This window comes from Paramormyrops kingsleyae, chromosome 7 (assembly GCF_048594095.1).
Source record: "Paramormyrops kingsleyae isolate MSU_618 chromosome 7, PKINGS_0.4, whole genome shotgun sequence".
Classification (NCBI taxonomy): Eukaryota; Metazoa; Chordata; class Actinopteri; order Osteoglossiformes; family Mormyridae; genus Paramormyrops; species Paramormyrops kingsleyae.
Genome location: NC_132803.1, coordinates 20,450,422 through 20,466,490, shown reverse-complemented (window position 1 = coordinate 20,466,490; position 16,069 = coordinate 20,450,422). Strand labels below are relative to the sequence as shown.

General features: G+C 41.0%; 1 protein-coding gene across 4 annotated transcripts in view; it reads left to right on the top strand.

Moving 5' to 3' along the window:
• The window catches only part of LOC111847091 (death-associated protein kinase 1-like), a 59,957-nt gene that overhangs the window by 14,904 nt on the left and 28,984 nt on the right, over positions 1-16,069 (top strand). For all 4 annotated transcript variants that reach the window (XM_072714479.1, XM_072714480.1, XM_072714481.1 and 1 more), the window contains exons 3-7: positions 3,193-3,414; positions 10,117-10,255; positions 11,515-11,644; positions 13,076-13,124; positions 13,208-13,234. In XM_072714479.1, the coding sequence (XP_072570580.1) occupies positions 3,193-3,414; positions 10,117-10,255; positions 11,515-11,644; positions 13,076-13,124; positions 13,208-13,234 (567 nt within the window). The remainder of the gene's footprint in view (positions 1-3,192; positions 3,415-10,116; positions 10,256-11,514; positions 11,645-13,075; positions 13,125-13,207; positions 13,235-16,069) is intronic.

Here is a 16,069-nt window from a genome sequence, read left to right as displayed (position 1 = left end):
GCCATTGGGGCCATGGGCCCAGGGCACAGCAGTGAATTTATCCTGTTGACCATGGGATTTGAACCAGTAGCCTTTCAATAACAGAGGGAGTCCTGAGCCACAAAGCCTGAGCCACAGTGCTCCAAACAGGAATGTCTCCCCTTAGTTTTGAGCCAAGCATTTTTAGCATGTGAAGTGAATCTAAAAAACACTCCACTTTGAAAATAGTTTTGTTTATTATTATTTATTGTTTTTGTACTGGTCGTGCAAAAAAAACAGCAATCGTTCTGTTTTGTGTCATATTCTTGGTAAGTTGTGTGATTACAAGGATGGGCACGAACATGAATCTGGTTTAACACCAAGGTGAATAAATGTGTAAAATGTGGAAATGTCTGGCTATATTTTCAAATAAGTCCATGTTCACAAAAAGCAATGAAGTATATTTATTGAAAATATGTAAATAAGTTGACGAACAAGCTGAGGAAATATGGGGATGAGATGCAAGATTCAACGCAGATCTTTACATGCTGGAATACTCCTAAGAGCACAGCTGCACAGCCTAATCTGGGGTCATTAATTACCCAGCTAATATGCACAGCTGCCTTGTTTGCTTTGTTAGGAGCTCAGAAGATGATATTCTGACAGTTCAGGCCAAAGCATTTTCTCTCAGGAGCATCGATTGTGTAGCTTCTTATCTCCCACGCAGGAGTCTGTGGTGCTTGTAGTGTTTCAAGCAAGTAAACTGCATTAGGCCTTAGGTAAATGTAACAAGCTTCCATTCTGAGGTTGTGTATTTCCACTGAACACCAGTACTATATGCTGAATGAAGCTTATTTGCAGATTAATGAACTTTTAGAGATGTGGTGTTTTTCTTTTCTATATTAATGTTCTGAGAGCCCCGAGATGCATACATTTGGGACTCCATTACTACAGTCATAAAATAGTTTTATATAAAAATTGATAGGTATACCATAATGTTTGTTATGGTATATTTTTATTGGCTTCATATCTAGAAATCACATATGCATTATAATTAATGAAATGTATGCCATTTCATTGAAGATTTGTTTTATTTCATATTTTGTAATGTAAATGTTAAACAGTGACACAAGATGCAAGCTACCCATCACATTTTTCTTAGTAAGTATCTTGTAAATACAGGAGTTGGTATAAGAAAGCAGGCATTAAGCTATTAATTTGCACCTGTAGCCAAATAGAAACACTTCATCACCATGGTTTTGGCGAGTTAGGAATTAAAGACCCTTAGAACTTTTGCATCTTCTGCCTTTGCTCAAACTGCCAAATCCACATGAAGATTGAAGAGACTTCCTTTTTTGTCAGAAAGCCGCAACATTGAATGTGAACAATTTACATTTCAAAATGAAGCTGTATTCTCTGCAGGGGATTAAAATCATGAGCCATTTCTCCACTTCAAACGCCATGGAAACAGAAGCTGAAGTAACTGAGTGTTTTTGGCATGGCCAGTGACTGTCGGTGTGTATGTTAGTATATGTGCGAGTAGCCCTGCCTCTGCCCTTCCCAAGCGTGTTTTCTCTTTCACACATTCAGGGCCAATTTTCTGGCACTGCAGTTTTCCTTTGAAGACACACGTGGCTACTGTGTAAACAATAAAAATTTATGCATGAAGCAACTTGCTAATTGAGACGCAAACAATGAAAATAGACTTCTGCAAATTTGTCTCCAACTTTGTGCTGTCTGAGTGGTTTTGTTGCTAGGCAACAACAAGTGTAAGGCCCAAGTTATTGTGATTTTTAAGTGTTTTAAAAGGCAAGTTTCATATTAGGCTGCATTAAAAAAAAAATATATATAGCACAATATGAATTAGGTGGACTTATGCTATAGTTGACTGAAAGAAGTCTGAGATTGATGAATGCATGATGAATAGAACTAATTTCAGTAAATTAAGAATGCATGATAAATAAAAACTAATTTCAGGAGATTTCAGGGATTATTCAAAAAACAGAAACCAAACAGTAATAAAGACAAAACCATGAATGAACCAAATAGGATAACACCATGAAGTACAGGAAATGATCAGCAATTCTGCAACTTTTAACCTGAAAGGTTCTTACAAAATCCTTTCTTTATCAGAGCAGTCTATGGACCTTTAAGCATATCAGTAGGATGTACCTGAGTTTGTGTGCTGAAGCACCTTTCACAATTGCAGTAGGCTTTCCATGGATCAGTTCCAGCAAACACTCAGCCTTACATAAAATGTTATTGTACTACGAGTTTTTATTTTGTGAAAAGCTTTGATGAATAAGAACCAAATCGAAAATGGATGGGGTCCTCTACTTCCAATTAATGTGGAAACAGTTTCTTAGATCCTCTCACTGTTTTTTGAGCTCCAGTGTCTGTGCAATTACGGTAACTTTAAGAAGTTGTGCTACTACAGCTAGTTCTATTTTTTTTTGGGGGGGGGGGGGTCCCATTATATACCTTTTAAGCACAAGTATATAAGATTTATTCATGTGGCTCTCTCAGCTACTTGTACTGTGCAATGGAATCGGTGTGTTTTTAAAAATGATAATCCAGAGATTACCCGGTGGTCTGACTCCCTGTCCAGCTCTTTGGCCACGTACGGTTACTGAAAAACCACAGCATCTACTTTTCCGTACCCGCATCGTTAGTGGTGCATTGTACCCCGTGTGACTCAAAACACTCTGATTCATTATGACTCACCTCACAAACAGAACAAAAGAACATAAGTATGTTCCAGAGTGGGGCTTGGTGCACAAGAGGCGACATCTGTTTATACTTTAAAATCGGGGTTTACCCCAGCTTGGAGGGTGCATGTGTTTGTGATGGTAAAACAACGACAAAACAAAACACTGTTTAATTTTCAAGGTCTATTCTCTTGTTTGCTTACAACACATAAGAAGATACAATTTTTAAGTATTGAAAAATATACAGATTAACAAAACAAGTTAACTAAATAAGTACTGCAAACAGATATTACAACTGTATCACAACAGTTTTCATTTACTGGAGAATTATAAAACCAATCTCTTGACATAATCAAATGTAATATTTCCATGCAAAAGAGGAGAATTAATGTATTTTGTATGACTGATATACCAACCTCAGAAATGAACAAAGCAGAACTGTAATTCTGGATTGCCTTTGTACTTTCAATGCTTCTCCATGTTCCTCCAAAAGTTTATTGACTTTGCATGGGTCATTGGTCTGCAGCGGCCAGTTCGCAGTGGTCAGGAAATGTCTGGAGAAAGGCACAGGAGTAGAGTATGCAGCCAAGTTCATCAGGAAGCGGCGCAACAAGTCCAGCCGTCGAGGTGTGACCAGAGAGGCCATCGACCGTGAGGTTGGCATCCTGAAGGAGATTGAACATCCCAACATTGTCGCACTGCATGACGTGTTCGAGAACAAGGCCGAGGTCATCCTCATTATGGAACTGTGAGTATAGCTGCAAAACAGTGCTTCACTTCCCCTTGGCTACTGTACTGGATGCCATCACGTTTACATTTATTTGTTTAGCTAGCAAGGGAGTAAAGTACAGCTGAGAAAGCAGGGTCAGCCAGTCCTTGGAGTAACTGGATTTAAGGGCCTTATTCATGGGCCCCACAGTGATTTCCCTGTGCCAGCTAAGGGATTAGAACCAGCAACCTTTGGATCAAATGCAACAACCAACAAATCCACACATAAGATGACAAAAAAACAAATTTTTATAACATGTCAGTTCATGTCTAATATATACCGTAGAAAGCAGCTGCCCCTTTTAGTTAATCATTCACCAGACTGATTTGTAGTTTTCATCCCACATATTCACTCACCCAGCTAACTTGGAAAGCCTTTCACATACCTCAACAGTAAAACTTTAACGTGTTGATCAAGAGGGTCATGGAGATATAGTTAACCACCGTTTCTACAGTTAACTTCTGCGTGACATATTTTTTCTCTCTTGCAACTAATCCACACAGTTTTGCTTTGATAAAATATGAAAACAATAATTCATTGTCTAAAATGTATTAAATTCATACATCCATGCATTTTCCACCACTTATCCATGGTCGGCTCCTGGTTGGCAGCAGTCTAAGCAGGGATTCCCAGACCTCCCTCTCACCAGCCACCTCCTCCAGCTCCACTAATTGGAGGATTGGTTGGGAATACCAAGGCGTTCCCAAGCCAGCCGAGAGACATAATCTCTCCAGCGTGTCCTGGGTCTGCCCCGGGGCCTCCTCCTGGTTGGACATGCCCAAAACACCTCCCCATCTAGGCATCCTAGATAGATGCCCGAACAACCTCAACTGGCTCCTTTCGATGCGGAGTAGCGGCTCTCGTTTCTGCCCCTCCCGAATGTCTTGAAGCAGTATCCACCCATTCTTGGTTGAGAACCATGGCCTCAGACTTGGAAGTGCTGATCCTCATTCCGGCTGCTTCACACTCAGCTGCAAACTGCCCCATTGCATGCTGCACGTTACAGCCCGATTGATGTAACAAGACCACATCATCTGCAAAAAGCAAAGATGTGATCCTGATTCCCCCAAACCGGACACCCCCTGCCCCTTGGCTATGCCTAGAAATTCTGTCCATAAAAGTTGTGAACAGAATTAGTGACAAAGGGCAGCCCTGATGGAGTCCAGCATCCACCGGGAACGAGTCTGACTTACCGTTGGCAATGCAAACCAGTTTCTTGCTCCATTTGTACAGGGAACTGATGGCCTGTAATAATGGACCCCATACTCCTGGAGCACCCCCCACAGGACCTCCCATGGTTGTATGCCTTTTCCAAGTCCACAAAACACATGTAGACTGGTTGGGCAAACTCCCATGAACCCTCCAGTATCCTTGTGAGTGCAAAGAGATGGTCCAGTGTTCTGATGCACATTGTTCCTCCTGGATCTGAGGTTCAACCAATGGATAGACGGATCTTCCTCTCCAGTACCCCAGCAAAGACCTTTCCAGGGAGGTTGAGGAGTGTGATCCCCTTAAAGCTGGAACGCATCCTCCGGTCTCCTTTCTTAAAGATTGGGACCCCGACATCCATGCAATGCTGAAGAGGCATGTCAGCCAAGACAACCCCAGAACATCAAGAGCTTGCAAGAACTCAGGTCGAATCTCATCCACCCCCTGAGCCCTACTACTGAGTAGTTGTTTGATTACTTCAGTGACCTCAGCCCCAGAGATAGGCAAGTCCTCTTCTAAGTCTTCCAGCTCAATTTCCTCCGAGGAAGGCGTATCAGTGGGATTTAGGAGATCCTCAAAATATTCCTTCCACTGCCTGACTATATCCCCAGTTGAGGCGAACAGCTCACCACACCTGCTATAAATAGCATTGGTGAAGCCTTGCTTCCCCCTCCTGAGTCGCCTGATGGTTTGCCAGAATCTTTTTGAGGCCAACCGAAAATCCTTCTCCATAGCCTCACCCAACTCCTCCCACACCCAAGTTTTTGCCTCAGCATCCGCCTGAGCCGCTTCCTTGACCTGTTGGTACCTGTTCGCTGCTTTCAGAGTCCCACAAGCTTACCAAGCCTTGAAGGCCTTCTTCTTCAGCCTGACAGATCCCTTTACTGCTGGTGTCCACCACCGGGTTCGGGGATTGCTGCCGCAATTGACACCAAAGACCTTACGGCCACAGCTCTGCACTGCCAGCTCAGAAATGGAATTCCGGTCATGGAACATGGCTCATTCAGGCTCCATGTCCCCTGAATCCCTTGGAAGAAAAGAGAAGTTCTGCCGGAGGTGCAAGTTGAAGATCTCCTGGGCAGGGGCCTCCACCAGACGCTCCCAGCACACCCTCATTATGCATTTGGGTCAACCCACCGTCTATCCGGCATCTTCCCCTGCCATCGGATCCAACTCACCACCAGGTGATGATCAGTTGACAGCTCAGCTCCTCTCTTCACACAAGTGTCCAAAACATATGGACCCAGATCCGACGATATGATTACAAAATCGATCATCGAACTGCAGTCTTGGGTGCTCTGTTGCCAAGTGCACTTATGAACACCCTTATGCCCTTATGCTCAAACATCGTGCTCATTATGGACAAACTATGCTTAGCACAGAAGTCCAATAACAGATTACCACTCGGATTATGATCAGTCAGGCCATTCCTCCCAATAACTATGGAGGGCTAAGAGTGCCAAAATTAAATAAATAAATACACCAATAATTAATTAATTAAATGTGTCATGAATTGTTTAAAATGGGAAATATAAAGATAAATTATTACTTAAATGTGTCATGAATTATTTAAAATGGGAAATAAAAATATCGTTAATTAAATGTGCCATGAATTATATCTACCATTAGAAATAAAATCATTATTAATTAATTACATGTGTCATTTATAATTATTTCACTATTTATTTAATTTTGGCACTTTCACCACATCATGAATTAATTTTATCTGTCAGTGTGACCCATCAAAGTCAGTAGGCGGGTCACTGCGGGTCGTCAACCGAGAGTAACATCTGATTGGTTACCCTGTACAGCAAGTCAAAACAAATAGATCCCAGATAATGGATCGGTATGGGACCCGTCAACATACTCCGAGACAATAGATGGCAGTATTTGTTTTTACATTGCTACCTATAATAATCAAGAAGAAGAAGAATTTCGCAACGGCCTTAATTGAGCGATATATAGGTAGGGGTGTCTGTCACTACCGAAAATGTAACTTCCGCTACTACGCATGCGCACGCTTGCGACTTCTGGAAGAAGGCGTGCTATTTTTATGGCATCGCGTCACATTTCATCGTCTGTTGATTTTTTATGATAATGTCGACAGCGAGAGGAAAGAGAATTAACCGGATAATGATCGAGTCCTTCGACTTTAAAAGATTTTATTTCGCATAGGCCTTTAATGCCTAATGTGCTTCAGAAGGAGCGACGTAAAATACAGGGTATGGCCATCAATTTTAGTCAATGGTGACATTACTTTAATGTTACCATTATGTACTACTCCCAGTTCGATGTGCTGTGAAGTTACTTAAACTAAGCCTGCTTTTTTCTCCTTAGTCATTTCTTTTCTTAATTGTATCAGTGTAATTACCACACACTCCTGTCAGTTATGGCAGCTGTGTTTTGTGGTGCTAAATGAAGCAAATTATATTTGTTTCTGACAGACGACCGATTGTTTTATCTTGGGCCAAACCGCACAACATAAACATTGTTTATGTTGTGCAAATAAAAGTTCTTAACTATTATTTTGGAGTGACTTTTTTTTTTTTAGAAAATGCTGTACATATATCACAGCCCCTTGATAAGCAATATGGGTACACAAGATTGATATACACCCCAATTTTATTACGATTTCTAAAGAAAAGGCATCTGTTCAGCAATATCAATTGGGAAAGTGTAAGATTACTGTCCGGTGTTCTGACAAAACGTCCTACTTTATCAAAACATCCTACCGTAGTGCTAATCGATAGCCCTAACCCTAACTCTTACCCTAACCATAACCCCCCAAAACCCCCTAAAACTCTTACCCTAACCCTAACCCCTACAACCTAACCCTAATCCCAAAACGGTGGAACTGCACATGCGCAGAAAGGCTCGATAGCACGTCTCGATAGGTAGGATGTTTTGTCAGAACACCGGCACTAAAAGCAACGCGCACACATGCAAATATTACAATCTGCAAAGCAATATGGTTTAAATACCACAATAAAGTGACGGCTGAACTATAAATATAAACATCAATGACCCATCTCACAATACGTGACCAATGAATGATGATACACGACATCCATGCCCTGAATCACAGTCTGCCGCAAAATGTGAATACATGCGCAGTATTGGGCCTGGTCCATGATTGGTAGCGCCATGTTGGAAATGACACAGCTTCAGACCAAAACAATCGGCTGCACAAGATCCAGATAGATCATTGTTTGTCCCGCCTACTGACTTTGATGGGTCACACTGACAGATAAAATTAATTCATGATGTGCTGAAAGTGCCAAAATTAAATAAATAGTGAAATAATTATAAATGACACATGTAATTAATTAATAATGATTTTATTTCTAATGGTAGATATAATTCATGGCACATTTAATTAACGATATTTTTATTTCCCATTTTAAATAATTCATGACACATTTAAGTAATAATTTATCTTTACATTTCCCATTTTAAACAATTCATGGCACATTTAATTAATTAATTATTGGTGTATTTATTTATTTAATTTTGGCACTCTTAGCCCTCCATAAATAACACCCTTCCAGGTTTCACTGTCTTTACTCATGTGAGCATTAAAGTCCCCCAGGAGAATAATGGAGTCCCCAGACGGGGCACCTTCCAGCACCCCCACCAAGGCCTCCAAGAGGGCCAGATACTCCGAACTGGTGTTTGGCACAAACACCCGTCAGAGTGCGTCCCCTGACACAAAGTTGAAAGGAGGCGACCCTCTCATCTACTGAGGTAAACTTCAATCCAATGGCACTGAACTAGGGGAGCTATATGTAGCCCCACCCCTGCCCGGCACTGCTCACCAGGGGCAATTCCAGAGTGGAATATAGTCTAGCCCCTCTCCCGGAGTTTGGTTCCAGAGTCTGAGCCGTGCGTCGAGGTGAGCCCGACTATATCCATTCCGTATCTCTTAACCTCGCGCACCAGCTCAGGCTCCTTTCCCACCAGACCCCTGCCATCTACTGCCACCCGATCTACATTGCACCCAACCCCCACGGCTCCCCCTGCAGGGGGTGGGCCCACGAGAGGGCGGACCCATGTTATTTCTTCTGTTTTTCGTATAGAGCAATTCACATGATCTTAATTTTTAGATATATTAAAATTATTTCATTCCATTCATTCCATTCTTCCATTCTCTGACAATGGTTTCAAATAGGTGGCCAAAAATCAAAGAACAAAAAAATAGATGTAATGTTTGTAAATTTTTCAACTTTATTGCACATAACCCACATTATGATAACATATTTTTCCTTAATTTCTGGTTAGTGTTGCCATTTTTTTTTCTCTTTATCATTGTTTTTGATTTAGCACTGTTTTACCCTCAGGGTTTACAAATTGCTTTACAGACATTTTAAAAGAAGAAAAAGAAAGAAATTAAAATAAGCACAAAAAATGAAATACCACCAGAACCCCAGGACAACTCACATTCTGTATAGGGGACTTTAACCCCTACCTCACCATGCCCTTTAGCCACTATCTCACAAGGCCTTTAGCTCCTACCTCTCTGGGGACTCTAGCTCCTACCTCACAAGAACCTGTAGTCGCTACCTCACAGGGGACTCTAGCCTCTACCTCACCTAGTATTTTAGCCCTTACCTCACAGGGGACTGTAGCCCCTACCTCACCTAGAATTTTAGCCCTTACCTCACAGGGGACTCTAGCCCCTACCTCATGAGGGATCTACCCCTACTTTACTGAGGACTCTACCCCCTATTTCTTTTGGGGGGGGGGGGGGGGGGTGGAATCCTGATTTTGTCAAAAAATTCTAGATAAAGTAACTGGTTATAATATGTACATAAAATTTAATAATTTAATTGCTGTAGATTATTAGATGCAGTAGTGAAAAGATGCATTTTTGGCCTAATTTTGAAAGTATTAAGACATTCAGTAGCTCTCTGGCTTTCTGGGAGACAGTTCCGGAGTTTGGGACCATAGTGACTAAAAGCTGCCTCCTCCCTCCTTAGCTGAGTGATCTGTCTGAGACGAATGATGATGAAGTACTTTTGTTTATTACACATATAAATGGTAATATGACAAAACTGATTAACTTCCCCATAGGCAGTTTAAATGATGAAGTTGTATAACTTAAGTCCGTCTTCAAAATAATTTAAAAAATCAGACAAAATTGATGTTACAGTAATGAGTTTGTGAGAATGAGTCATATACTCCAATTGGGTTAATTGTACATTAACTTAGGGATTCATTGTGTAAATATTTGTGATTGTAAGTTTTGATGTTATTAGTCACAGAAATCCATGCAATTAATTAGTTAGTTTTTTTTTATTGATTCACTGTCCTTAAATATATGTATAAACGAACAATATATAATATATAAATAACCTATATATAACAACCATGTTCATCACAGAAACACTCAAACAATGCTTTTGGTCATTTGACAAGGACAGACATCCTGTTTCTTACTTTCACCAACATGACATTTCTTTCTTGACATCACAGTGTGGCTGGGGGGGAGCTCTTCGATTTCCTGGCTGAGAAGGAGTCCCTAACAGAGGAGGAAGCGACCCAGTTTCTCAGGCAGATCCTGGATGGCGTCTCGTACCTTCACTCAAAGCAGATCGCCCACTTTGATTTGAAGGTGTTAGCTTCTTTTTTCTGGCCAAACAGAGGCTTGCATTTTCTTGCATTTTCTACTGTCAGTTTGCAGGGCCCTTAATTGTGTCTTCCAGCATTCCCAGGCTATTAAATTGCTTTTGAGCACAATTACCCTACACCTGGAATCTGGAGCTTTTTCTCTCACACATGGTGGTTTCACCCATTCCTGTGTCTTTGCTATAATAATGCTTAATTATATTTAAGGATTAATAGTGTATGATGTAGGTACAATTTAAAAAATATACAGCATGTGATACATAATTCAAAGTTTACAGGGTCCTGTTGTATCAAGCTTTGATGGCTTAAAGATCACTAAAAATGATATCATTAAAATTTCAAAGGTATATTATCGCTTTCACTGCACCCTATGTTCATTTTCATGCAATGTAACTAATTATTGAATAGAAAAAATCTGAAACCAATAGCAGAATATAGTTACTCACACCGCACAATATATTTTCAATTAATAACGTATCACTTGAATGTCAGCAACAGAGAGGGATAAGGGTAGCAGAAATGGAGGGGACTTTTATTGTCATTCTCGCCTCCATTTAGTCCTCGATTACCACTTTTACTTGGCTGTCCACAGCACCTCCTTGTAAGTGCCAGGAAGCATCAAGGACATAATGTGCTGATCTTTCAATACCCCTGCTTGTTAGCCAAAGGCTATTTGTCACACTATCGCTCATTGGCTAAGAAGCACATCACTGGGTCCAGGCAACTGGTGACACAAAGCAATACAGCTCTTTAATATCTGTTTATAGAGCAGTCAGCCAAAACTAAAATAAGCCACCCCTTCCTCTATGCTCTCTTGGTCGTGTTCCATAGATGACATAGCTCAAAGCTACATTTGCTTTTCAAGCTACAGCCTACAGTTCAAGCCTACACTTGAGTCGAGTTCCTTTACTAGCTAAGTCATTGGGGAGCTTCTAAAAAAGCAGCATTCTAACACGGCATCACTGTTATCATCCAGCCAATGTCATTAAAGAATTTCCTGTTAAAATGTGTGCTTAAGTTAGCCTACTTTAAAGTGACTTAGATGTGCATATTTTTGTCTTATCCGCCCATGAAAATATTGGCAGTCTTTCAGCATAGCTGGGCATGCAGACAAAAACAAAAAAAATGGTAACAATGTTGTTACTGCTCGCATGTGCTTCTGATTTTTAGGGAGGCATCCTGTAATGTTGTGTGTGCTTTACCTGCCCCAACAGCTGCTTCCTGTATTCTCCTCTCTTTCCACAGCCTGAGAACATCATGCTGCTGGACAACATGGTGCCTCATCCACGCATTAAGCTCATCGACTTTGGTCTGGCTCACAAGATCAATTTTGGTCACGACTTCAAAAACATCTTTGGGACTCCAGAATTTGTTGGTCAGTTTCTCTCTTTTTTTTTTTTTTTTTTTTTTTAGCAAAAAAACTCGAAATCCGAAAAATCTACAAATGGGAATTTATAGAGAATCAGCTCTGTTTGCATCAGAAAACCCCCCTCCTTTTTCCATACTGCAGTAGCCAGTAGTAGCAGAGGAATGAAACATCAGTCTTAAGGCTGATTGGCTCAGCCAGTCATTGTGGTCTTGAAGTTTGTCATTAGCTATACCAACTATCACAAGGAGCCTTCTAGTGGTGGGACAGAGGTATTGGTGGCAGAATGAGGGAAGACAGTCTTTTCTGTCTGGTTGGGTGTATGGAAGTTTGCAGTCCTGGAACTTTCCCATGTAGTGGCTCATTTTACACTGTGTTTGTTTTATTTGGGGCTTATTTCCTTTCATTCATTCATTTGTTCTTTTGCTTGTTTTATTTAATTTTGTCCTCCTTGGGGAGGAGGAGCATGATAACCATACATGTCAAATGGGCATGGCTCCCTATAAACTAGGGATGTGCAACTCCATCACTGAGGCAATGCGATACACATCTCAAAGCATTGGCAGTGATCTGATACATTAAAGATACATATGAAGCAACTGCTAATGTAATATGATATGATTCACCCCTATTGTGACGCGGCGCAATTCGACGCAATTTGATTGAACACAATGCGATTCAAAAGAAAATGATACTGTGCAGTTCAATATGGTAGAGATACGGAAACAGTTTAGAGTGGGGAACAGGGTTGGGGCCATTCCGGAATGCATTGATCAATTCCAGTCCAAATCAGGAAATGGAACTGGAGTTGGAACTTAAATCTCCCTGAAATTCAAATTCAACTCCAATTCTGTTCCCTGTAGTTTTTTTTCCAATCCCAGCTCCAGTTCCATTTCCCGATTTGGACTGGAATTGATCAATGCATTCCGGAATGGCCCCAACCCTGGTGGGGAATCAATCTAAATATAAAATTATTGGTCAAAAATTATTGCTCATATTTATATTAAATAAAGGCATAAGCCTTAACTAATAATTAAATATTAATACATTGAATTTTAATGAGACCAGCAGTGTTAAACAGAGGATGCTGCCAGAATTTCCCTTTTTTTTGGGCTCAGTCAGGCTTAAATTAGCTAGGTGCATAATATTAGGGGCCTAGGCAATAAGTTAATATGAGTGGCCAAGTCGCCACTACCAAATCCAGTAAGAAGACACTAGACAGCCACTGTATGATTGTGCTGTTTGCATTTTGGGAATCTTGGAGAAATAGATATACAGTATTAACTTTAAGTGCCAGAATGTTCAAGCTTACTGTTCTGCTTTCTGTTTTATGAATCTTAGCATAGATTTTACTATAGTTAGGATGAGAATGGCGTTCTAGAGCCATAACCCTAAAACTATATCATCTGTATCTTGTTTTTCTCCGTCTTGCTTCTACAGCTCCAGAAGTTGTGAATTACGAGCCGCTTGGCCTGGAGGCTGACATGTGGTGAGCCGCTCGTTGACTGCGCCATTGGTGATGCGCTGAGGATTTCCCCCTTTCTCTTGTGAAATTTTTCCTTTTCCTTGCAGGAGTATTGGTGTCATTACATACATACTGTAAGTACTCTAAGTAAGTCGGATGCCAAAACCCCTAACTGTTGTTTTCCCCCCAGGCTCTGCAATATACAGTTCTGTACAAGCACAGGGACACACGTACTGTATGCTAATCTCACATGCTCCCCCACCAAGCACATTGACCTCTTTAAACACTGCAGGGCATATTACACCATGCAGAATGTGTAAATTCAACTGGAACATTTAAAGTGACTTAGATGTGCATATTTTTGTCTTACTCGCCCATGAAACTCACCGTGGCGTTAAATTTCACAATTCAGAAATACAATGATATGCGAAGGGGCTGTGGTGGCCTAATGGTTAGGGAAGCGCAAGGTACTACTGAGGTACCCTGAGCAAGATACCACCCCCAAGCACTGTTCCCCGGGCGCTGAATTGGCTGCCCCCTGCTATGTCACATTGTCACGTATGGGCTAAATGCAGAGGACATGTATTGTTGTTGTGTGCAGTGGTGTGTCAACAATGATCACTGTAGGTAAGACTTTAACCTGTAACTTGTAGAGCAGGAGAAATGACAAGCATACTTAGACAAAGCCTAAACCAATAAAATGCAGTTCATGCAAAATCATTTGAGTAGCATCTATATGTATTATACCAGGAGTTTATTAATGTTGCATTATTGCATTACTGACTGATGTTTACTCTGAGAGACTTATGTAAACTTCATCCATTTCAAGTGGATACAATTTAGGACACATCGGCACTTCCGCCCCCCAACCCCCGCCCCACACCCACTCCATTCGGGCTTGTTCTTATTTCCTGCTACTCTGTTGTTGTCCGTACATTGAGATTATGCTTGAGAATCATTGAGCAAAGTCAAGCACAATCTCACCCAACACAAGCCTTTCAGCGTCATGTTGCTTTTCTGTTACGAAACTTCTAAAAGGATAGAAATATGCGTATGTAGCCCTTCCTTAACATTACATGCCCTGAGTACTGTTGTCTGCTGCAGTTCCCTCATTCGGGTGGCTGTGTTCCAGGTATAATTTCAAGAGTTGCTTTGTTCCCAGTGTATGCTGCTGATGTAACGAGCTGGCTTTGAGTATTTTTGTGATAAGGGCTTCGAATGATTTGTTATCTCTGTTGAATAAGACCCTTGAGGGGACCCTGTTGGTGATGTCTTGGACAGTGATTCCCCCGAACTTAAACTCACCAGCTGATACTGAAACACAGTTAGCCTTTTTATACTTGATTGGTATTACGGGATATGTGACTCGAAGTTCACCATCCAGTTACTTCTCTATCTGCATTTAAGCCATAAATATCCCGCTGCCCACCTGCTTTTTATGCGATAAATTCTCCAACCAGCCCATCTGCCCTGCTAATATAGTCGGGAAGTCCTGTCCAGAATGACAATGCAGTTATACTCTCTCCATATCCGCAGCTTGTACATTTTTCCCCATATCTTGTAATACAAGACTATCTGTTGTACCTTAAAGTAAAATAAGTCCCTTAAGCTGCCATGGGAAATGTATACGTCAGGGTACAGATATAAGAAAGAAGTGGACTAAAATAATTTGCCCATGTAATGCCCTTTGTGATGCTATGAATCTTCATTCTTCATTCAGCATAGTTGCATAACTTATAAAAAACCTTAGCAATGCTTTCATGCTAATTTCCGCTGTCGACTTTCTTATGAGGTTTCTGATTATTGTTTTTTAAGATATGATAGCAATTGAAATATTGATACAATTGCATATATTTTCCACCACATCCTATTTTTAGCATATTATATAGTACAGTAAAATCCATTATAAGTGGACTCACTTATAACGGAATATCGTCTATAACGGACGAGGTCCGCTGGTCCCGGCCGTGCGCTTTTTAGAACATGCAGAAAAAGCATCGGATACAGCGGACTCATACATAACGGAATTTTGCTTATAACGGATAAACAATTTGGTCCCCAGGGCCGTTTTTAGCTGTAGTTTTGTTCAGCTATAACGGACATGCAGAAAAAGCATCGGATATAGCAGACTTGCATATAACGGAATTTCGCTTATAACGGACAAACAATTGGGTCCCAGGGCCGCTTTTAGTTATAGTTTTGTTCGGCTATAACCGACATGCCACTCCGCCTACAAGGTGCCTGGCGTGCTGGTGATATTCAGGGCAGATACATAGTCAGGATTATTAATAGTCACGCATCTGGTCAGGTAAAGTTGGATTAATACATGTACAATATAATAATCTATACCACAAGTATGTCTGCTGGGGTGTGGCATGAGTAAATGGTGTCCTGTAGTTGTGTTCTGGGCATAAAGCAACTCTGGATATAACAGACTGTTTTGCCAGGTCCCTTGAAGTCCGTTAAAAATGGATTTTACTGTAATGTAAATTAAATGAATACATTTAAAGTAAAATTAACACTTTTTAGTTTGTCTTGTTAAATGTTTCTTGATGTTCCATTAAACTGTGTACACGTTAGACTAATGAAAAATATGTGCATGGAAGCGTATGATTTTTCAGTGAGGAAATCCGGTACAATTGAATTATTTCATGTCGCTGCAAAGCCTGCCCATCCTCCCTCCATTCGCATCAGGCAGCAGAGACGTGCACTCCAAGGATTCACACCCCCGCCAACTCACATTATTTTTCACACCAAGAAGATGTTCACACGGCACCACATGAGGCGGTTAGCGCTGCCTGTGAACGTGATGCATTTCTCACTGCTAACGGGTGGCTGGGTAGCCGGTCGTGGAGGCCTGATGCCTTATGGAAAAGGCACATACAGATGTGGGGGAAGGTTTGTGAACCCTATGGAAATGTCTGGCCACACAGCTCCTGACTTTTTATTGGATCTTTCCAGTCATCGTA